Below are 24,193 nucleotides of genomic sequence, written 5' to 3'. Positions count from 1 at the left end.
TTTCCTCAGAAAATGCTGCTTCCTTGCTGGTCTCTGTTCTTGCATTTAACTGTCCCAGTTTTGTGCATCTTTAGATTTTTTTTTCTACTCAGAGGAAAATGCTATTTTTTTTTTTTTTTGAGTTGGAGTCTCACTCTGTCACCCAGACTGGAGTGCAGTGGCCACTCTGGGCCACCGCAGCCTCGACCTGCTGTGCTCCGGTGATCCTTCCGCCTCAGCCTTCCAAGTAGCCAGAATTACAGGTGCGCGCTACCACGCCCGGCTAATTTTTTTATTTTATTGTAGAGATGAGGTCTCACCTGCCCAGGCAGGTCTCGAACCCGCGGGCTCAGGCAATCCACTCACCTCAGCCTCCCAAGGCGCGGGATTACAGGCTGAGCCACCGAGCCCGGCGGAAAATGCTATTAAAGACCTACCCGGCGGAAAATGCTATTAAAGACCTACCACCTACCCCCAGGAACACAGGACCTGTGTAAACTATCAAAATAATTTGCATTCTCTCTCAACTACTATTCAATAAACACCTGCTGCAGGGGTTGTGTAGACACTGAAAATGACAGCTGGCCACCACGAGGCACGTGCCCTACCCTCTCCAAGCTTATATTCTAGGGAGAATGAGAGGGACCGAAGGGAGAAATAGGCAATAATAAGAAAATACTATATAGTGGTAAGTGTTCTGCAAAGAGAACAAACGACAGCAAGGGGCTGTGACAGATGGCTATGGGGGGTTGGGGCTGCTTAGATGGGACCTTCAGGACAGAAGTCACAGAGGTGTGAAGGGCTGAGCCTAGGAAGAAGGTCCCAGGTAGAGGATCTGCTTGTGCAAAAGTTTTGGGAAATACCAAGTTAGTTGGGTTTGACTGCAGAGAAGTGAATGAGGTGAAATGGTTGGGCCACACTGAAGGCCATGAGGAGTTAGTGAACATTGGCTTACACAAGATGTCACATCCCAAAATTCAGCTCTGCTGCAGATTACAAAGCAGACCAGAGCATGTGCACTGTTACAGTTTGTCATGTGGTCTTAAGCAAGTTCCTTATTCTCTGTATTTGATCTGTGAAGCAGGGATACTAGCAGCCCTACCTCATGAGAGAGGGTGTGTGCTCTATGTTTACAGCGAGGAAGCAGTGAGTAAAAATTAGCTAGTGTCATCTTCCTCTTTATCCCTGAGGCCTTCTGGAAAGTCTTGACTGATAGAAAAAGCGAATTGGGTCAGGTGGGGTGGCTCACTGGTGACCTGTAATCCCAGAACTTTGGGAAGTCAAGGTGAGAGGTTGCTTGAGGACTAGAGTCCGAGACCAGCCTAGACAACATAGCAAGACTGTTTCTACAAAAAACTGGCAAATTAGCCAGGTGTGGTGGCACGTGCCTGTAGTCCCAGCTACTCTGGAGTTCAAGGCTACAGTGAGCTATGATCACCACTCACTCCAGCCTGGGGGACAGAGCAAGACCCTGTCTCAAAAGAAAAGGAAAAAAGAAAAAGAGAGTTACATGAGAGAAATAAACCAAGATTTTTAAAAATTTTTTTAAAAAATTCTTTTTTAATTTTAGTAGCTTTGGTTGTACAGATAGTTTGGGTCTAGGCTTTAAGTGTACCCCCCACCCCCACCTGTGCACATTGTACCCTACAGGTGACTTTTTTGTCCCTCTACCCCCACCCCAAACCATGATTTTAAAAGTTAGTGTTAGGATCATTCTGCTTGTGCCGCTCACCCAAGGAAGGCTTTGGAGACTGGCAGCTAGGATTGGCTGGGTTTTCTAGGAGAGAGTTCTTTTTAGGGAAATGAACTTTTGTGATATTCAGCCTTCTTTCCAGAGGTCCTTTTTGGGTGGTGTTCATCCAGGCAGGACACATAAGCAGTGTGATCGAGGCATTTTGTTAGGGAAGAAATAAAAGTTGCGGCTCTAACAAATGACTCCAGAAGAGCATATGTGGTTTGTGTCTCTCTCTGTTTTTTTTAATTTAAAAAGTGTCTTAAAATTTAACACATGTACATGTTAAAATTTAAAAATATACCATGAAAAATGACTCTGCCTCCTATTTCTGCCTGCCGGTCCTCCATGTTCCTCCGAAGAGATCCACTGTTGCTTTTTATTTATTTTTCTTCAGTCATTGTCTCACTCTCTTGCCCAGACTGGAGTTCAGTGGCCACTCTCACTACCACAGCCTCAACCTGCTGGGCTCAGGTGATCCTTCCACCTCAGCCTTCCAAGTAGCTGGAACTACAGGCATGCACCACCATGCCCGGCTAAGTTTTTGGTTTATTGTAGAGACAAGGTCTTACTAGGTTTCTCAGGTTGGTCTTGAAGCCATGGGATTACAGGTGTATGCCACCATACCCAGCCACCGTGGCATTCTCTGATGAAGTCTTCCAGATATGTCATAATGCATATACAAGCATGTATGTTTGCATCACATATCAGTTTTGAAAGGTAGAGTTTTCTTAAATGTTTGGGTGTATGGCAGCTGCTTAAAGGCTTGGAAAAAAATAGATCAATATGGAAAAACAACAATCTCGAGAACAAGATACAAAGAATGTCACGGGGATACTGATTCCTGAGCATTCATGAATTTGAGTTCTTGTGTAAATAATATAAATCATTGCTATAGGAAAGAAAACAATATGTATGGTTACATTGAGCTGATTCTATCCATAGAGACAAATGTATTGAAATAAAACGGGACCTTGAATTCTCATTTTGTCTATAGTAGGGGAATCTCTTGACATCTTGTCTCCTCTCTCACCAAAGCTGGAAAGTAATGGGAACTTGTGAGTGCTGTCTGTCCCACCTGCACCTTCACTTTGCCCAGTCCCCCCTCATCAGGGAAATAAGGCCCAAGAGTAAGAGGGGATATGGTCCTGGGAGCTGTCCTCAGCACCTGGCAGCCCTCCATCCCTGCACTGGAAAGTGGGCAGTGTATGCCTGGTGAGGACCCAGTTGCTATGGTGAGCACCTTAGAGGTCGGATGCAGCTTCTCTTCAGGGCAGCAGCAGGATGCCCAACAGGTGGTCTCACGGTATTTGTGTTAGAAGTCATCAAGGTAACAGTTGAGAAGTTCCAAGTTAACAACCCCCATATATGCACATTGTCTCTAGTGACACTGCTGCAGCCTTCAAATCCTTTTCAGACTGAGGTGCTCTGGAACTGCAGATTCGTGTCTATTCTCTGCTTAGAGTCATGTTGGCCAGCAGTGAGCAGGCTCAGACCCCTGAGTCCAGGGAGTCGTTCTGGTACCAGCTGGAGTTTGATCCCCTAAACCTTGATTGTCATTCAACAAATTGCATTTCCCAAGTTTTTCTTAATTTAGGAAAGAGGACTTGGCAATGGGTCATGGAGGCTCCCCGTCATTGTTTTTCCACACTCAAAAAACTGTTGTTAAATAGAGTTTCACAAAACCACACGAGGCTTATCTTGGGTTTTGTTGTGTTTTTTTTCCAGATTTCAGTGTCCTCCTCACATGTATCTAATTTGATCTTTAAAATAAACCTTTGTCCAGCCTGGGCTGCTTGGTGAGACCTCTTCTCTACATAAATCAAAAAAATTAGCCAGTCATGGTGGCACATGCCTGTAGTTCCAGCTACTTGGAAGGCCGAGGTGGAAGGATCACCTGAGCCCAGGAGGTCGAAGCTGCAGTGGCTGTGAGCGTGCCACTGTCCTCCAGCCTGGGCAACGGAGTGAGACTCTGACTCAAAAAATAAGAAAAGAAAAGAAAATAGCCCTTTGAGATGATGGGGGAAGGACTATTATCTACATTTTATAAATGCCAAAATTGAGTCTCCAAATAGCCAAATCCCATGACAATTCCATACAGAAAGTCACTAGATACAATAGGGTTTCCCCCAAGTTTGAGGGAACACTGATCTTGCAATAGGTACCAAAAGAAATAGGGTTCCAGGGTCAGATAATATTGGGGAACATGTCATCCTCTTGGAGAGTCTATATATAGAAAATTGTTTGGCTGGGCACGGTGGCTCAGCCTGTAATCCCAGCTCTTTGGGACGTTCCTCTCATCTCCAGGGAGGGGTTGCCCTATCCCCACCCTTCACCCCTGTTCCCCACAGCTCTGCCTTCTTCTGCCTTTCATCTGCAGCTGAAATGGAAGCTTTCCTCTAAAAAAGTAAAGGTTCCATAGTGAACCAGTATGGACACTCCACCAGGGGGGGTTCTGCTTTCTCATTGTTATGGCAGGAGAAGGCTTAGCAAAACCCAGCTATTGCAAGCCTCCAGCCTTTAGGAAATTAAAACGGGGCAGATGCCAGCCCAGTACTGAGAGATTTTAATGTCATGCCAGTTCAGAGGGGACTGTTCTTACTGTCCTTGTCTCCAGTGCCAGCCAAGCTGGAGGACGAATTTGTATGCATAAATTGAAAGTTAATTTTACAGTTTCCTGTTTAGGATGTATTAAACATTTTTGAGATAAAATTTGGAATCAGCGGACACCATCTTTTTAGCAGTTATTTTTAATTTTTTTTAGTTCTAATTTGGTATATTTTCCTTATTCCTTATCTTTCATATCACTTTAGAAATACATATGAATTAAGGTCAATTAGCATGTGTCGACATCCACCTCAAACCAAATCTCTAAATTATCTTAGTATGAATCTTGAAGAGGTAGTAATTTCAGCTTAAGTGGCAATTAAAAAGCAAGAGTTGTATAACTATACTTAATAACCTCCACGGGGGTACCTGAGGTCTTCGGTTGTAGAGTCTTGACAAATACTGTTAGTCATCAATAATTTAGGGGGCTATCATCTGACCTCCATTTAGTTTTACAAGGGTACACAGACTCCAGTTCTCTCTGGGGAGATGACAGATAGCAAGCACATGCATGTGTTGAAGTCGATTCTATGGTTACCAGCATCTCAGCTGTGTGCAGAGCAAGCCGCCCAGTTTCTCTGAGCCTCAGTTTCCCTTTTTTTCAGAAATGGTCTTGAACAAGCTCTTTTCCAGCACTGAATTCATCTGCTATTCATTATCAGAACGTTAATATGCAAATTCTATTTTAGAGCTACTATCTCGAATACAGTCCTGTGTTACGAGATTAACATTAATTTAGTTAAGTGTATTGTCAGATTTGACATTGAGGACATATTCATGCTAATTAGAACAGGTACAGTGAATAGGCTGTCGCCAGAGCTGTCTCATTAAGACTGAGCTGAATTGATTTTGATGCATTCTTACAGATTTTTAAATTAAGAGTAACAAAACGGCGACAATTGGCTCCGAGTATATAGACTTTTACCTAGAGCAGCCTCAGTCCCTCTCCACAGTTATTTTTTACATTTCAAGTATGCTAATTTTTTTACCTCCTCATATTTCTCTCTCTATTATCATCCAACTAAATTATATTAGTACAACTGAATATAGCTTTAGAGAGAGAAATGGTAATCCACTGCTTAATTCGTTTAACATTTTAATAGCCGTATACCAAGTACAGGAAACAGGGTATCAGGTCCATTATTAGCAGATAAAATAATTCCAGTGATGGAATTTATGTTGAGTCTTAGTTTATATAAGTGGTTGAGTGAATATTAATACTCAGGTCATCTTCCTCAAATGGTGATAAACAGGCCAGAAAGTTGTGTCAATGTTATTGACTTTATTTCATTACCTTCAGCTTAGGATTTCCACTAGAAGGCCAGAGCATTTTCAAATGTAAAGATTCAGAATATTTTCAAATGTAAAGATTCAGAATATTTTAAAATAATTTAAAATTTTATTTTTCCATAAAATACTGAATTGACTTATGAACAAGTAGTTATTTTAGCATCACTCATATACCAGTCTCATCTTTTGCTTATTTGCCATAGATAAGAAGTACCGAGAGAAAATATGCTTTGTATTTTTGAGGGCACTTCTGTTTACATGGGGTTTTTTTAAGCAGTGACTATCAAAGGTCACCATTAAAGCTAGGAGTTTCTGGACATAGGTGAAAAGCAGTACTTTTGAGATTGAAGCATAATTGTGAAAGTTGGGCAAATTTTCATCACGTGTCTTGATTGAGATAGAAGTGTTATTTAAACAGCTTTGAGAATAAAATAAAAGCAGGAAAGGGAATGAATTTACTACTTATTATTCTTGATGGTTAATCATATCAGAAGTTTTTTTTTTTTTTTTTTTTGAGTTGGAGTCTCACTCTGTCGCCCAGACTGGAGTGCAGTGGCCGCTCCCGGCCACCACAGCCTCGACCTGCTGAGCTCTGGCGATCCTTCCGCCTTGGCCTTCCAAGTAGCTGGAACTACAGGCATGCGCTACCATGCCCGGCTAATTTTTTATTTATTGTAGAGATGATGTCTCGCCAAGTTGCCTAGGCGGGTCTTGAACCCACAGGCTCAGGCAATCCACTCACCTCAGCCTCCCAAAGGCGCGAGATTACAGGCTGAGCCACTGAGCCCGGCTCATATGAGAAGTTAATTAGTATATATCATCCCTCAACAGAAAAGATTATACTTGTGAAGATTAAGTTTTGGGGCATTTGTATAGCACAACGTCCTATGCAGAATAAAGTGTGCTAGAATTTCACAGCAAGTCCAGAACCTCTGGAAAACAGAGAGTAAGGAGGATGTGTGAGCAACATATGAGGAGAGATCCCCCCAAAAATGAAATTATCTTTTGGAAGGTGGGCTTCTTGTAGTTCAGGCTTACCCCGCTGGGTAAGTGTTCTAGGAACCCATTGGCATCAGTGTGCCAACTAGCATTGTTGTGAGAGGCTGCTTTCAACTTTGGTGAATCTTTTTTTTTTTTTGAAGATTTTTTTCAATGTATTTGCCCATTTCATGATGAGTGATTTACGAATGCAGCTGTCCACATGGTGCTGGGTATTTTTTTGACCAAATTCAGCATGACCTCCCTTCCTCACCTTCCCTGTCACTGGATCTTGCCCCATGCGACTTTTTTGTTTGTTTGTTTCCCCCAATTTAAAAAACCCTCAAAGGGAAATGTTTTGCTGATGTGGAAGAGGCGAAACCAAAAATGGCTGAAGAACTAAAAGCCATCAAAACAGACAAGTTCAGTGATTGTTTTGAGCAGTGGAAAAAAGCGTCTTGATCGGTGTATTGCATCAAAACAGAGTACTTTGAAGGTGATTGAAGTTTAAACATGTAAGAGTAAATACACTGTTTTTTATAAATAAATTCCAGGTTTTTGGGGTCCCCCCTAGTATGTGTAGACTAGTATTTTGTAGGTATTTCTTTAAAATAATCATCAAGTCTTTTAAAAAATCATCACTTACAATATTTTGAAAACCTTCATTAAAAATGATGCTTTGCATTGTTTCAAATAACGTTTTGGGTACTAGATAACTACATTTTATGACTTTCTACTTTTCTACTTGACTTATTGAGGTGCTGAGGTTCAAAGCAGTTAACTCACATGGGAGGTTTGTGAACCAGGATTGAAGCCCCTCAAGTTTTGATGGAGCAGGGTTGAAGCCCGCAGTCTGGCCCAGAGTTTGTGCACGATTCTCTTCTGCCTCTGTGTACCCTGACTCACTTGTCCGTAACGTTTTTCCAATTAGATGTATAAAGAATAACTGTCAATTCATACGATTATACCTTAAAATATTCATCTTAAAATGTTGTTACTACTTTCATTACCAAATCAATGCCCACCTCAGTTATTCATGACATTTCTCCTAATCTCTGCGTTTAAAAAACGTGCACCCCTAGTGCTGTCGTACATGACTTGAAGCTTTCTCCCTGTTCCAGCCCCAGGTTGGCTTTTTGTCTTTCCTTCTGCTTCCGTTCTCTATGCGGAAGCAGTTTCTAATCCTTCGTGTGGTTATTGGAGAGAAGAAAGAAGGCTGTGTGGAGGAACATGGAAGATGGGGAGCTATGGGCCACCCACCTTTTAAATTCTCTTCTGGAATTCTCTATCAAGTTAATCAACATGTTTATTGAGTGCCTGCTAGATGATGCCAAGCTCTGTGCTAGAGTGAACAAAACACAGTTCCCACCCCTGCGGAGCTGCGGTCTTGCTGACTTCCAAGGATGGTTCTGAGCACATTTCACTTGTATCAACTCCTTACCCTGGTTGGAGGACTTGGAGGCAGTTTCACTCTGGTGCCCAGTACCACACCACCCTCTCTTGAGTCTGTCTCTCAGAGCCCCTGGGAGTCGGTCAGCCCCAGAGAGCTTTCAGCTGCCTTCTTGTCCTGTTTTTAAACCACAGTAATACCCACAAACCCAATGTCTTTCTTCTCGAAGTGTGGGCTGGTGATCCCAGAGATTTCCTCTGCAAACCCAAGCTGCCCAGTTTCTCCTGGGACTGGAGTTTCTACTGTATGCTATGACAGCCTCCATGTTTTTGTCCTGGGAAGCACTGTGCACTTATTTCCCCCAAATCCCTATCATCTCATTAGTGTTTGATTTCTCTTTGCTTGGCATGTGTGCCTATTAATGCCATGAGATTATGAAGTTTGTTTTTTTCTTTCTAATTGATGGGCGGGTTGAGTAGGTAACAAATCAAAAAAGCATTTGAGGGCTACTGCCCGGAGGCACAAATCACTGAGGTCATTTACTGGAAAGAGATCAGAGCACTCAATTATAGAGGCTTCTAGACTTGCTTCCTCATCAGTACTGTTGGTTCATTTTTCTACCGAGTACCAAAAATTAAAAAGTACTTCATGAAGTACTATGGCGAGTTGATAAGAAAAATAATCGGGTGCTGTGTGCCCTCAGATTCCATTCTGATTGTATCTGTAGCTTTCAGTTGGTGCCTATGATCTTCAGCTTGTTATAACCATTTATTTATCTGTGAGCTCGTTAATTGACATTTTCCATCGGGGCCAAGTTGCTACATGGTTCTCTAGAAATCAGGCTCCAGCCCCACCATCGTCAGAAGGAAGCCATCCATCCCTGGAAGGACTGTCCAGGTGTGTTAGCAGGATGCCAAAGCAAATTGGAAGACCTGGAGGACCTTTGAGACCCTTCTCCCAAACCTCTCTCATGGCTATGCAGTAGAAGAGCCCCTTGCAGGGGGTCAAGTGGGATCCTTCCATGGGAAAACAGGAGGACCTGAAGGCAAGCTCGTGGGTGGAACCTGACCTCTGAATATATATCGACAGGTGAATGGGAAAATGAGCAGTAAAATGAGTGTGATCCCTCCTCCCCAACACATGCCCCTTCCTGTCTCTTTCCTCCTGACCCTCCTGTATTTTCCTTTCCACCAGTTTCTCATCTCGTCTCCCTCCCACACCACGGTCCTTTCCTTGCTTTCTGCTCCTCTTCCCTTTCTTCTCGCTTCTTCTTGCCTCTTCTCATGGGCTTCTTTCTGTCCCTTTCCTTCTCCAACCTTGACCCCTTTTCTCCTCAAACAAAATTGCATTTACCCACCTCGCCCACTGTCCCCTGCCATTGTCTTGGCATTATATGCTGTGTCTTGTGCTTAAAAACCCATTGAATAAAATTAAACTGGGCCCTTAGTAATTCCAAAGAGATCTTGAAGTACGTTTGGCTTCCTTGTATGGGAACACCCCCAGGAGAATGCTGTCTGCTCCTAAACAAATGAAAGGCCTGTTTCCAGTGTCTGAGCCGTGGTGGGTAGACACCACCATATTGCCCCCGGTGACAATGGGAGGATGCACACTTAGATCCTGAAGTATTTTGCTTTTAATTTTATTTTATTTATTTATGTTAAGAGATATATAAGGTCTCACTATATTGCCCTGGCCGGTCTCAAACTCCTGGCCTCAAACCATCCTCCCACCTCAGCCTCCCAGAGTGCTAGGGTTACAGGTGTGAGCCACCATGCCTGGCCTACTTCTAACTTTAAATTAACTGACTTTTTTGACTTTGAGCAACAAATCCAAATATTACTGACTTAATATTCCTTCTTGCAAAAGATAGTATTGGCCTTGCCTTCTTACTTCTCTGGACCTTTTAAAAGACTCAAGGGCTATGATTATTCATGAAAGTCTTTGAGTTTCGGGATCTCTTAAAGATATCACTACTTCGTATGCATCAGGCACTATGTGAATACATGGCATGATTCTTTTTTTTTCTAATTTGTTTCCATTTATATAGGAAACTTTTCTTCCCAATCAGGTTGATCTTTTAAAGGTTGGTTTGTTTTGTATTCTTCTTGGTTTTTATTTTAAGATACATCTCCAAGAACACAGATGTCTCCTTTACAGTGTGAAAATTGTAAAGAATAGCTCAATGCAATAAAATGCTGAAGAGGGTGATTGTTCACTGCTGTCTTCAGTGTTCATTCGAATGCCTTCTTCTTAATCTGTGCTTTCAATGCTGTCTTCTTTCTCACCTATCCTCTCCCAAGCAGGAAGTCTTGTCAACCGCCGTCCTCCCCAAAATATTCCAGGAAACAAGTCTCCTGGGCTAAGACCAGGGCTAGCAGTTCCACTGTGGGCATGACTGGGCCTCCCAGCATCGCTGGCCACAGTTGGCTCCTGGCAGACCCTGCTTGGCCATGTTCTAAGGGGCGGAGCCAGAGGGGCCCATTCCTTCACCTCTGCATCTGTGCAGTGGTGGTCCTCGTTAGCAGTTCCAAATGGGACTTGTGTAACTAGGAGCCAGGATGACCCACCAGGCAGAAGAGAATCATCTCAGGATAAGGATCCCAGCAAGTACCTGGTGTCACCAAGGTTTCTGGCAAACCACTAGGCCTGGGACACGCTGATGGACAGGACATACAACTCTCTGGGTCTAGGATGTAAACATCAACACTACTGTCTTCCAGCCTTCCCTCCCTCCTTTCCTTCCTCCCCTCCTTCTTGAAATATGGTGTTGCTCTGTCAACAATGCTGGAGCGCAATGGCTGGATCATAGCTCACTGCAGCCTCAAACTCCCAGGCTCCAACCCAGGCAGCCATCATCACACCCAGCTAATTGTTTTATTTTTTCAGAGATAGAGTCTTGCCATGTTGCCCAGGTTGGTCTCAAATTCCTGGCCTCGCACATTCCTTCCACTTTAACCTCCCAAATCACTGGGATTTACAGGTGTGGGCCACTGTTCCCAGCTATCTCTGTTGTTTTTTGTTTTTATTACCCAGTATGTCTTTTGGAAAGGATGGCACTGATTCTGCTTATGGGAGATGCTTACTTTATTTTCATTTTTTATTTTATTTACTTATTTTTTTTCTTGGGTCAGGGTCTTACTCTGTCATGCAGGCTGGAGTACAGTGGCATGATCACAGCTCATCCTAGCCTTGACCTCCTGAGCTCAGGTAATCCTTCTACCTCAGCCTCCTGAGTAGCTGGGACTACAGGCATGTGCCACCAGGCCCAGCTAATATTTTGGCTTTTTTTGTAGAGATGAGGTCTCACTGTGTTTCCCTAGCTGCTCTTGAACTCCTGAACTCAAGCAATTCTCCTCTCTTGGTCTCCCAAAGTGCTGGGATTACAGGTGTGAGCCACTGCATCTGGCCTTACTTTATTTTTAAAAAGCATCACTTTGTATCACCAAGACAATTTTCTTTTGTCTGTTCTTTAGGGGCTCTCAAGCTGCTTTCAGATTGCTCTATATTCTAGACTAGAGCAATGCAAGATATAAACCAATAAATAATACTCCAATAAAAATGATGCTAAGTAAAGAATCTTTCCAAAGTGGGTACTTTGCTCATTAAGCACTATATTTTATGCCATTTCCTCCTGCCATTGAAGGCAAATAGAAAGCAGTAGTGATTAAAATTTAATCATCCCAATCAGCTGGAGAAAATGGTGTGATTTTTCTGAAATCTCTCTCTGGCTTGGCTCTACCAAAAACATTAAAAAAAAAAAAAATTAGCCAGGCGTGGTGGTGCACACCTTTAGTCCCAGCTACTCAGGAGGCTGAGGTGAAAGAATTGCCTGAGCCCAGGAGGTTGAGGCTGCAGTGAACCCTGATTATGCTCCTGCTCTCCAGCCCAGACAACATAGTGAGACTCCGACTCATAAAGAAAAGAAAAAGAAATCTCTGTGGATTGGCTTCTTTTTGTACTCATACTTTTGGAATGCTTTTCATTTCGTGACCCGTTCGCCTTTCTGTCAAGATGAATTTTGAATTCTAATTGTGACCTTCTCAAATGCTCGCTTTCTTAAGATATTTGAATCTCTGTGGTTTATATTTTTAAAAATCATAGACTAGTGAAAGTTCAGAACTGGAAAGAGCATTATAGAGCATCTGGTCCAACTGTATATATTATAAATGGGAAAACTGAAGTGAGAGATAAGATAATTCGCCAAGGCTACATAACACACTGGTGACATGGCTCAGATGAAAACTTGGTCTCTGTGTACATCCTCAGGAAAACGTTCCTGAGTTTAGGTACCTCAATCAATGTCAACACCGTTAGAAATGCCACAACTAGTACCCTCTTAGAAGGCAATTGGGGCAAAGACAGAAGTGTGATCCTTGTAATGTGGAATTACTAAATACAGGTATGTCTTATTTTAAAATAATATGCCCTGGATTCATAAAACTTCCGTGCTGTATTAAAGTATTATTTGCCTTCCAAATGATTACTTAAGAACACCTGTAAATAGTTCTCAGTGTATTTAAAGCATAATTTGATTGAACAGTTTTTCTTTATTTTTCTTTACATGGGGGAGACCTGCCATCAGGAATTCCCTGTTTATACAGCCAGTTCTCAAGCCCTCTGCTCTCTGAAGAGCTCATAGCCACAGTGCCCTAGTCTGGCACCAAATAGTGGATCCAGCCAACATTTTCTAAATGAATGAACAAATGGGCAAATGAACTTTTTATGAACACATCTGTTACATAAAGCAGAGCAGGCTGTATTTTTATGAACCTCTGTATTTTAATTTTTAATTTTTTAATGCAAAAAAGTCAAGCAAGTGGGCATCTAAGAATCTCAGAGGAGGTTCCCAGAGACTCAATTAAGGTTAAAAGGAACACATTTAGCTTTTGATACTCGCTGGGTGAGGAATTTTTATGACCACATCCCCCAAGAAGTTAATAAGTCAGGTTTATTGTCTGTTTAGAAGCAGATGTGTCCTGCTAACTGCACCTAGAACTAGGAGTTAGGGGAGTAAATAAAATATCAGTTCTCTGTGGAAGGGGAGGCATCCACTTCCTGGGCCAGCTGGTCTGTCTTCTCTGTGATCACTAACCATCCTTCTAACCCTCCAGCCAGTGTGATCACCCACAAACAGACCGGGTAGAAGAAAGAAGGCAAATCTGTCCTTTCTCCTAGGAATGCCAGAGCATGGATAACCTAGTAATAGGAGAGTGGCAACCTTATCTGGGCACACAATGGCTGGCGTGGAAAATATCACAGTAAATTTATTACTCGATAATTATAGGCTAAGCCACTTGACCTCAGAGTCAACTTCCTTCTCTGTGAAACGGTGATAATACTTAACATCGTGCAGAAGTTTCTGATTTCAGATTCCAAGGCCCTCTGTATAAGTGTTAGATACTGTTTCATTGCCAAGCTTCCCATCTTCCCTCCGAGAGCGTCCAGAACTCCGACTTCTAGAAACGCAGGAGGTATCCGTGTAAGGCTTTAATCATTTTGCTCTTGCTGTGTTTTAGAGCTGGGAACCGGGGGATCTGGGAAGAGGGGACAGATCACCAGACAGGCCCCTCGAGTGTGGAAGCCATAGGCCACTGCCCTGTTCTTTCAGGATCAAATGAAATAGTCTTCTGTGTCAGCTGAATATGAGCTTACCATGACCTGAGGCCCATTTAATTTTCAGTTCCGCACATTTCCACCCTGGCAAGAAAATAAAGGGACGGGAAGTATTATCCCTAAGTTCAGTTCCATTTCTGTAGTTCTTCTTTCAGTCCTTCTAAAAATGTCAAAAATCCCTATTATGAAAGTAAAATAGAACAGCAAGCTGAGAGTATGTACTAAGCGATGTAATTGGGTAACAGAGTGCTGTGGGGTTCTTTTCATTTTTTTAAATAGCATTTTTGCAGTTTCCAAAGTCATGAATGTTCAACTTCATACAGCATAAAGGATTTTTTTTTTGCCTGTAACATTATTACCCAGTCCCAGTCCCTGCCAATATTTTGGTACATTTCATTCCAGAATTTCTCACTGAACCTGTACACATTTTTTACAAAAAAAAAATGACCTTTCCTTATAAAATATTATTACTGCGCCTGCTCTGTTTCTTTAATGCTACATGTTAATTTTTTTTTAAGTTAATAATATCTATAGTTGAGCTGTAATGCGCATTTAAAAATAATCTGTAGTGTTTTAAGTACATTTAGAAAGATCTAAGAAGTCTAATTTAAAAATTAATTCAACTATATTAAACACTGCAGAATTCCATCTAAACCTTCTTTTTCTCAAGTTCATTTTCCTTTTGGACAAAAAGCAGAAAAATGTTGGCAAATAGTCATTCTTTTCATGGTCTCAGATTGGTAATCTAATAAGCGAGCTTCTCAGATACATATTTCATTATGAACAAGAAAAAAACAGAAAGGCACACTGAGGACACGGCATCTCTAGCACTGAACTGTGCCTTGAAACAGACAAACAGTATGGACCCTCTTCCCGGCCCACAGCAAGAAGGGTGACATTTGACCACTTCAGATTAGGGAAGAACTGCAGGATAACTTAGTTGCTGGTCATTTTGAAACAACTTGGAAGCACCTTATTTTTTCATTCTGTGAAATTAAGATTTTTATCTGAAAAGAAAAATCAATACAGCTCAAGCGTCTTTTCATTTTGTGGACTTAACTGTGATCATTTCATTCCCTACTTCCTTTCATGCACTTTGACCAAAGCACATAATTAGCCTCTCGTTATGACTCTGTCTTGTTTTCTTTTTATTTATCTATCCCCCACAATGTAACACTTTATTACATTAATGAAAAACATTGCCTTTTTTCTGGGTCTTGCCTGCTCTATGACATAAAAGTAGTTCCCTGTACTTCTCACGCAGTGCAGAGAAGGCTCTCTGTACATCTGGTTCACTGGTTTGTCAGATTCTTTTTTTGTGTGTACTGAGGAAAGAAATAAACTTCATTTTCCTTGTCTACGCCAAGCACTGTATTAGACGTCTTCGTAAACACTGTTTCATCTGTTGCCATCTTTACCTCTCTGTTGGGCAGGGAGATTTATTCCCATCTCAGAGATGAGGAAGCGTGTCAGGTAGATGAGGTAACTTCTCCAAGATCACTCAAAGAGTGAGGTTGAGCTCAGACCAGGTCTTCAGATTCCAAAAAGTCCAGGGCCCTTTCTTCTGTACTCTGATGATGCTCTATAAATGTGACTTTTCCAGCTAGATGAGGCTTTGGAAATTGTTTTAACTTTAGAAAAATGTTTTCCTTCACTGTTTTTGGATGGAAATCTTTCTTCAGTGTACTATATACTTTCCAGTCTAAATTAATCTGGGGTTTGATTTTTGTATGACTTAATTTTAGATGACTGTGATAATTAGCTACCCTCCTATGAACTAGAAAACCCACAACCACACTTCTTATAATATGTGAATTAAGAGTAAGTAACACAAAGAAATGACAAATGTTTGAGGTGATGAATATGCTAATTACACTGATTTGATCATTACACATTGTATACATGTATTGAAACACCATTCAGTGGCTCATAAATATGTGGAATTATCATGTGTCAATTAAAAGATAAATTTTTTAAAATGTTTAAAGAAATTCGTTTAAGTTCTTAAACAAAAAAGAGTAAGTAGGCTCTATTAATTTGAAGGAGGCTCCTGTGACTACAGTGAATGGAAAGTTTCACATTGAATGTGGATACTCAGAAGACTTTTTTGGCCTAATTCTTTGAGGCCTTCCAAATGGTGGAGATTGACAAAAACTGCCCTCTAAGTAAATTCAGTCTTCATCCATTTTGAAGCACTGCTGGGCCTTTTTTTTATACTTATGTGAAATTATCAGAAAAGATTTTTTTTTTCCTTTCCAGGCTCATTCTGTTATTTAGTTAACATCAACAGAGACCGTAGAGTTTGGCAGAAAATAGATGCCCAATAAATAGTACCTGAATGAAGAAACATCGACACGATGGTTGAGAGTCTTGCTATGCAATGAAGTAACTGTTGTTAGTAAAGTGATATTTCTCTATAAGAACCATTATTGAGAGTCTAGTAGGATTGTGTCATTCCTGAAGTAGCACTTCCAAGGCAACCACAAACTTCCATCCTAGGAAGCAGGGTCCTTGTCTAAGATACTTTGATTACAGTTGTTAGACTGTCAAAATTCAACAGAACACTTCTATCTCCAGGCACTATATAATATAGATAGGGTGTGTGTGTGTGTATGTGTGTGTGTGTGTGTGTGTGTGTGTGTGTGTGTGTGTGTGTGTGTATGTGTGTGTGTGAGAGAGAGAGAGAGAGAAGGAAAGGGAAAGAGATATATGTATTTGAATTTAAATCCAGGTTGGAATTTATGGAGAAGTTACAATCTGTATTAAATTCTTCCACTGTGCTATTAAATGGTATGAATTAAAATATCAAATAATGCATTTTACTATTGACATGCTTTTCTAGAAGTATCCCTAAGAGGCCTGTTTCTTTCTCCGGTAAGAGAGGTAATAGAGTCCAACTGGATAGTGAAACGTGACATAAGACAGGGATATACAATCTTAACAAAGTCATTAAAACTTTCTACTTAAACTGCAGCTCATTTGTTCAAGACTTTGCCCCCAGGGCTCCTATTTGAACCAGGCATAGCTAGGTTAGGAGGCAGATTTTTCATTTGCTTCTTTTGAAGGGTGCCTGAAGTCAAATCCCTTGAAGAATTTTACTCCCCCAAAATCATCGCTGCTCTGTTGGGTAGGTGAGATGGATGATGAAGCTACAAGAATGCAGCGAACAGAAGCAGCTGGAAAATGGAAATGTGAAAGATAAACTGATCAGCATGCTGGGAAAATCTGTACAGGATAGATAGGCAAGGGAGGAATTAGAAGGCAAATTCCTGTGGGCTGTTTCATGTATTTTAGTCAGATTTGGTGAATCTTGTGAAATGAAATAATACATACCTTTCTGACTTTAAAAAAGTCAGACTACAATCCCAGCACTTTGTGAGACCTAGACAGGAAGATCGCTTGAGCCCAGAAGCTTGAGATCAACCTGGACAACATAGCAAGATCCCATCTAGAAAAAAAAATTATAAATAAGAGGGGAAAAAATAGTAGTTTACAGGAATTTAAGTGAGCATTGAGGAGTTTTATTCAGAATTATTTTTGGTTTATCTTATTTTATTAAGTGGAATGTAACTTGAGTAGGTTGTAAGTATGCATATGTTTATAACTGGGTGACCACCCAGATCACAAGGTCAGGCTTTCTTAGCTCTCCAGGGCTCATTCTCACCCTCTCCCAGTCATTACCCCCGGCCCCCCAGATGGCCAAGGCTCTGCTCTTTGTCATTGTTTTATCTTCCTGTCACTTCACAGGAATGGAATCCTACAGCATTTGCTCCTCTTACGTGTCTGATACCTTTTCTTCCATGCTCTGTCAAACCCACAGGGCATCATTCCTTTTTTTAAATTTTATCATATCAGTAAAGAAGAGAGAAATCTTGTTAGAAAGAGAGAGGGAAATGAATGTGTATGGGGTTCTAAGCCCTCAGTATCCAATTCTAAAATAGCCCTGCTTCTCCACCACAGGAGTGGTAAGTTCAAGTTTGCCATGATTGCAGCTTCCAACTATTAAGAAAAGTTCAATCAAAGTTGACAATGTTGTCCAGTACAGTGTCCTCTAGTCACAAGTGTTTACCTAAATTAACATTTAAACGAGGTAAAATTAATTAAACTCTCAAGTCAGGTCCCGAGTCACACTGGCCACACCCACCCATGGCTGGTGGCAACTGTGTTGAATAGCACAGGTGAGGTTCAGGGCTGCAGAATTTTCTGTGGACGGCTCTGCTTAGGACACTGGCTCCAGCCCCCTACCTTTCCACCTCCTCTTCTCCAGACCTGAGGAGAAGGTTAGGGTGTTAGGGTGGACTTTATTTTTCCATTGTCAATTATCATATATATAAATATGTATAAATGGATGTGTGTGTGTATATGTGTATATATGTACATACACACATTTTTTAAAAATTTCAATAGACTTATAGTTTTTGGTTACATGGTTGCATTGCATATAGTGATGAAGAAGTCTAGGCCTTAAGTGTACCCACCACTTCCACTTTTGCACATTGTACCTGATAGGTGCAATTTTTCCTTTTTTTTTTTTTGAGTTGGAGTCTCACTCTGTCGCCCAGACTGGAGTGCAGTGGCCGCTCAGGCCACCACAGCCTCGACCTGCTGGGCTCCAGCGATCCTTCCGCCTCAGCCTTCTGAGTAGCTGGCACTACAGGCGCACACTACCACACCCGGCTGATTTTTTTTTATTTATTGTAGAAATGAGGTCTCACCAAGTTGCCCAGGTGGGTCTCGAACCCGCGGACTCAGGCAAGATAGGTGCAGTTTTTCATCCCTCTGCTCCTCCTCCCTTCTGAGTCTCCACTGTTCATTATGTCATTCTCTACGCCTTTGCCAATCCTTAGTTTAGCTTCCACTTACAAGTGAGAACATGTGGTGCTTGGTTTCCTGTTCTTGTGTTAATTCTTAGGATGATGTTCTCCAATTCCATCCAAGTTGCTGCAAAAGACATTATTTCATTCTGAATAGCTGAATAGTATTCCATAGTGTATGTATACCACATTTTCATTTTCCACCAATCGGCTGACAAGGCATTTAGGTTGATTTCACATTTTTACATTGTGAATTGTGCTGTGATGAACAGGCGGGTACAGGTGTCCTTTTTTTTGTAATGACCTCTGTTCCTTTGAGTACATACGTAGTAGTGGGATTGCTGGATCAAATGGTAGATCTACTTTTAGTTCTTTGAGAAATCTCCATACCGATTTCCATAGAGGTTGTACTAATTTGCACTCTCACCAACAGTGTATAATATTCCTTTTCACCCCATCCGTGCCAACATCTATTGTTTTCTTACCTTTTTTTAATGACCATTCTGAAGGTGTAAGGTGGTATCTCATTGTGGTTTAATTCTACAGTTCTCAGATCATAGATTATCACACAAGCTTCTGTCTCCTGCACTGTCGATCCACCTTGAGAAAAAAAAGAAGTGATTGAATTCTCACACTATGTTGAACTTCTAATTTCCAGAATGTACCATATGCTCCCTACTTTGGGGCCTTGGCATTACTGCTTGGCACCCTCCTTCCAGCTTTCTAGTATGTGGTGACTTCTCAGTGTAGACTGCCTATAGCGACCCTGCCCTGTCCCTTTCAGTCTCCGAACCCAACTTAACTGTCTCTTCCATTCAGTGACCATAGTAACCTGACCTTCCCCTGCCCTGAGAGTAGTCATTTGTTTCAGGGTCTCTCTCCCACTAAACAGCAAGCCTGGTGAGGACAGAGGCCTGTCTGTCTTGTTCGCCAACTCCCAGCACGTGAGAGACATTAATAAAAGTTGTTCAGGAAGGAGCAATGGGCTACAAAGAAAAGAAGTAACTTCATGTCAGGGCAGGGCTCCTCTCCCTGGGCAAGGAGTCTGTTCCAGAGTAGGATTTGTCAGAGACAGCTTTCTGTCAGACCAACTTCCAGAAATGTACTTCAGTGCTCTGAGCTGATTCTTCAGCAACGTGAGGGCACATCCAAGTCATTGGCACTCTTCCTGTTAAAGTTGATGGTTTTTTCCCTTCTCCAGAAGTAACATTGAAAGACATGTGCGAACTGACATGGTGATGGGAGAGAGATGGAAGGGAAAGACTGGTGGGAAGGCTGGGCTCAAGCATGGCGAAGACAGGAGAGAAGATGCCATTGCATTTCTGTGGGCATCTGTGCCTGGCACTGCGGGCCAAGGCAGCCCAAGCCGAGGGACCTCACGAGGAGGCAGCCATGTTACGGGAAGGGTTTCTTACCAAGACAGGTGACAGATCCCGACTCAAACCAGCTTTAAAAGTATAGAAATTGGCTGGGGTAAGGTGGCTCACACCTGTAATCCCAGCATTTTGGGAGGTCAAGAAAAGAAGATTGCTTGAGGACAGGAGTTCGAGACCAGCCAGGGCAACACAGTGAGACCCTGGTTCTACAAAAAAATAAAAAATCCAGGTGTGGTGGCATGTTATGATAGACTCAGCTACTTGGGAGGCTGGGGAGGGAGGATCACTTGAGTCCAGGAGTTTGAAGCTGCAGTGAGCTGTGATCATACCACTGCACTCCAGCCTGGGCAACAGAGTGAGACTCTGTCTCAAAAAGAGAGAAAGAGAGAGAGAGAGAGAGAAAGAGAGAGAGAGAGAGAGAAATGTATTTTCCCAAGTGATAGGAAATCTAGAGATAGGAGGCTCAGCGTGGCTGGTTTGGTGTCTCAGCAATGTCGGTTCAGATCCAGGTTCTTTCCAGCCCACAGCAATGCCATTCTGGGCATTGATGCCATCCCTAGGCTCCAGGGAGATGGCAGCCACAGGTACCAGGCACCCATCCTGAACTTCAGTGTCCTGGTAAAGACAAGAAAATGTCAGCTTCAGTTACTGGCAAAGAGAGGAGGTTGCCACAATTGTGTTAGATTAAGCATCTGGGGTTGGTGGGCTAGGTATCGAATGTCAACTCCAATGTCCATGACAAGCACCAAGCCTCTTATCCTCAAATATTCTCCCCCAACCCCAGCCAGTGGATTTGAAAAGTTTTTACATGCCAGGCGAAGTGGCTCATGCCTATAATTCCAGCAACTCAGGAGACTGAGGCAGGAGGATCACTTGAGGCCAGGAGTTTGAGATCAACCAGAGCAACATAGCGAGACACAATCTCTAAGAAAACTTCTTTTAAAAATTAGCCAGGAGTGGTAGTTCACACCTATAATCCCAGCTACTCAGGAGGCTGAGGCAGGGGATTGCTTTATCCCCGGAGTTCGAGGTCGCAGTGAGTTGTGATTGCACCACCACACTCCAGCCTGGGTAACAGAAGGAGACCCTGTCTCTTAAAAAAAAAGTTCTTACAAACTAGCCCTTAATCTGTTTGCTAATATCAGTTAATGCCTTAGAAATGAGCAGAGCTGGGAGATGCCTTCAGAACAAGGAAAGCACCCGCATGGGAGAGAGCCTAGGAGAAGAGCCAAGAGGTATCCCCAAAGGAGGACAGTTTAATCCTTGCCCTTAAGGGTTAATCCCCACTCCCCCCTCCCCTAGTTGAAGAAACACTGGTTTAATTTTAAATTCAGTGATATCCATGCATTTATAACTTACAATGTGAATGGTCTATATTCTGAGAAATCTGGAATCCTTCAGCCGATCAGTTACGCTTTCATTTTTTTCCCCTTCTATGTAGACCTGGCAGTATTAGAGCCGTGCTGAATGAGGTCACAGTCTAACGACAATATTAACCCTGCAAATCTGTTCATTTTCGCCTGAGCACCCTCAGGCAGGATAGAGAATGTGTCCAATTGAAAAACTATTACAGACTCTGCAGTGCTGTGATGGGCTGAAATGTAACAGGGAGGGAGGCACATGTGTGTGCGTGTGTGTGTGTGTGTGTGTGTGTGTGTGTGTGTGTGTGTGTGTGTGTGTATGTGTGTATAACCAGGAAATCATGTTATAAAAGGAAGTCACATAGTAGGAGTCTCATAAAAGTAGAGGTAATATGATCCAATTTTTAAAGGAAAATGTGTTTTCTGTTATCCAGATTTTAAAATGCTACTTTTAACATTTTTGAACCTTAACTGTATTGTATTTCCTACCAACTGTCTTTGTTTTTTATTTTTTCCTCTACCCTGTGCTTCTTTAACTTCTCTTTTTGTGCGTTACAAATCTCCTTTTGTGTTTTTTATTATCTATTTTGCATTGTTAATAATTCATAGAAGCATATAAATAATAATATAGTGAACACCCTTGAGCCCACCACCCAATTTAAGAACTTTTTCTCTGACTGTTTGTGGGTTCTGTTTGATTCTGCATGTGGAAGGCACAACACAGATGGTAAACATTTTGTGTAAAGGTTCAGTCCCCACCCCATTCTGAGGAAATGTTGAGTTTCAGAATGCATGTGTGTTCCGTCTTGCTTGGACGTGTGGTTAATGCTAAGTAGTCTAACAGTTATGCCCCAGGTAACTCCTAAAAGCTGTTCCAGATCATAAAATCTATGATGTTTTACAAATTTATATTTGACCACGCTGTGTTTTATGTACAGAAACTAGATGACTTCCCCTTTGTAATCTCCATCAAAGGCATTTTTCAAAATCCCTTCAGTGTGCCTTATCGCTGGCTTTGCCGCACATTGTTTGTTTGCATGTTTGAAAGCAATCTCTGGCTAATTGGTTTTTGTTTTTTTTTTTTAGAGATGAGTTCTCACTATGTTGCCCAGGCTTGTCTTGAACTCCTGGGCTCAAGCAGTCCTTTTGCCTCAGCCTCCCAAAGTGCTGGGATTACAGACATGAGCCCCTGCACTTGGCCCTCTGACAAAATTATAAATTCTAGTGTATACACATGTCATCCATCTTACAGAATTCATACATAAATGCTATTTTAGCATATTCCTCAATGATAGACTCTAAATATTTGACCTCTTCCCTTGAGTACCACAGACCTATCTTTACTTGTCTGTGGCTTGGGGTCTGATTTGATGCAATCAACCATGTTTTAATGGTGTTTGAAATATTTATATTGTACCCAAGAAAAGGATGTAGTATGCTATTTTCTCAAGAGTACAGTTCCTAAAACACCATTTGATATCCTCACTCTAGTCTATCTGCTCACACGGGACCTTTGCTTATATGACGGCACATGGCTACATCAACATCTGCCTCGGTTCCACTTTAGAAACTTGATTTCTTCAGGAAGTCAGGCATCCAGAAGGACAACTTGCTCGTGGTTTATAAGCACAGATTTATCATCTGAGGGTATATTCTTTTCAAAGCATCCTCAGGCATACAGTCTTATCAGGAGAGACAGAAGCAGAGATCAGGTGGGTAGGGATGGGTTGACTTTTTAAAAATTCTATTGACTGAGAAACTTGTGATGCCTCTTAAAGCATGGGAGCTGATAGCTAGACCAGCTATGACCTCTTTTTCCTAATTTGAAAAATAGAAATGTAAGAAAACATTTTGTAGAACACACGGACCAAAAGTCTGTTTTTATTCCAAGTACATAGCAATGAGGAAGCTTTCCATGAGAAGGATAAGTCATACGTATTCTATTTAGATGTGTATTATTTTAAGTGTTGATTGTCTTTTTATTTGGACTGAATAGAATATCTCCACATGCCATTTACCAATTGTTAAATGCGAAAATTTATTAGTATAATACACCCTCATAGCCTTCAGAATTATTTGAAGCAAACATGAGTTCTCCTTATTTCTGAGCATGTGAAGTTTTCCTGTTCTTTGCTGCAGAGTTTGTTTTTTGGATATTCCTTATAACAAAAGCGAGACCTTGCTGATTTTTCAGATTTTATTACTGATTAAATATCAGCATTAATCACAGGTTTGTTCTTGATGATATATGTACAAGGGGACCCCCCAGAATCTCGGAATTGTCTTTTGGAGGGTGGGCCCTTTATATTACAGGCTTTCCTCACTCAGTAAAACCCATCAGTGTACCAGCTAGTGTTGTTGTGAGAGTCTGAGTTTGACTTCAGTGAATATCTTTTGAAGATTCTTTCAATGAGTTTGACCATTTCGTGATGAATAATTTACCAGAGCACATCCCACACCATGCTGAGTGTTTAGCAGTTTTTGACCAAAAATGGCATGATCCCCATGCCCCATCCTCCGTATTCACCTGATCTCACCCTGAGATAATTTTTTTATTTCCCCAGATGAAAAAAGTCCCTAAAGGGAAATGTTTTGCCAATGTGGAAGTGGTGAAACAAAAAACAGCAGAAGCACTAAAAGGCGTCCAAATGGACGAGCTCAAAAACTGTTTTGAGCAGTGGAAAAAGTATCTCAATAGATGTATTACATCAAATAGAACTTTGAAGGTGACTGAAGTTTAAACACATAAGAATAAATACACAATTTTTTATAAATAAATACCGGGGTTTTTTGGGTCCTCCCTCGTATTTCATTTCTTTTTCACTGAAAAGAGAAACAATGTCTTAACCTGCTTATCTCTCTGTAGGACAGTCGACCCAATATGTCAAGACCTCTGATCACTAGATCCCCTGCGTCTCCACTGAACAACCAAGGCATCCCTACTCCAGCACAGCTCACAAAATCCAATGCGCCCGTCCACATTGACGTGGGCGGCCACATGTACACCAGCAGCCTGGCCACCCTCACCAAATACCCCGAATCAAGGTAATCTG

The 24,193-nt window shown here is 41.7% G+C and overlaps 1 protein-coding gene across 3 annotated transcripts in view; it reads left to right on the top strand.

The window, feature by feature from the left end:
* The window catches only part of KCTD1 (potassium channel tetramerization domain containing 1), a 114,651-nt gene that overhangs the window by 33,926 nt on the left and 56,532 nt on the right, over positions 1 to 24,193 (top strand). For all 3 annotated transcript variants that reach the window (XM_021716586.1, XM_021716585.1, XM_008066114.1), the window contains exon 2: positions 24,007 to 24,185. In XM_021716586.1, coding sequence (XP_021572261.1) covers positions 24,022 to 24,185 — 164 coding nt within the window. In that variant the 5' untranslated portion in view covers positions 24,007 to 24,021. The remainder of the gene's footprint in view (positions 1 to 24,006; positions 24,186 to 24,193) is intronic.

This window comes from Carlito syrichta, unplaced genomic scaffold (genome assembly GCF_000164805.1).
Source record: "Carlito syrichta isolate Samal-C Ts95f unplaced genomic scaffold, Tarsius_syrichta-2.0.1 Scaffold308846, whole genome shotgun sequence".
NCBI classification, from domain to species: domain Eukaryota; kingdom Metazoa; phylum Chordata; class Mammalia; order Primates; family Tarsiidae; genus Carlito; species Carlito syrichta.
Note: the sequence above shows the minus strand (reverse complement) of the source record. Positions and strands in the feature narration are given on the sequence as shown.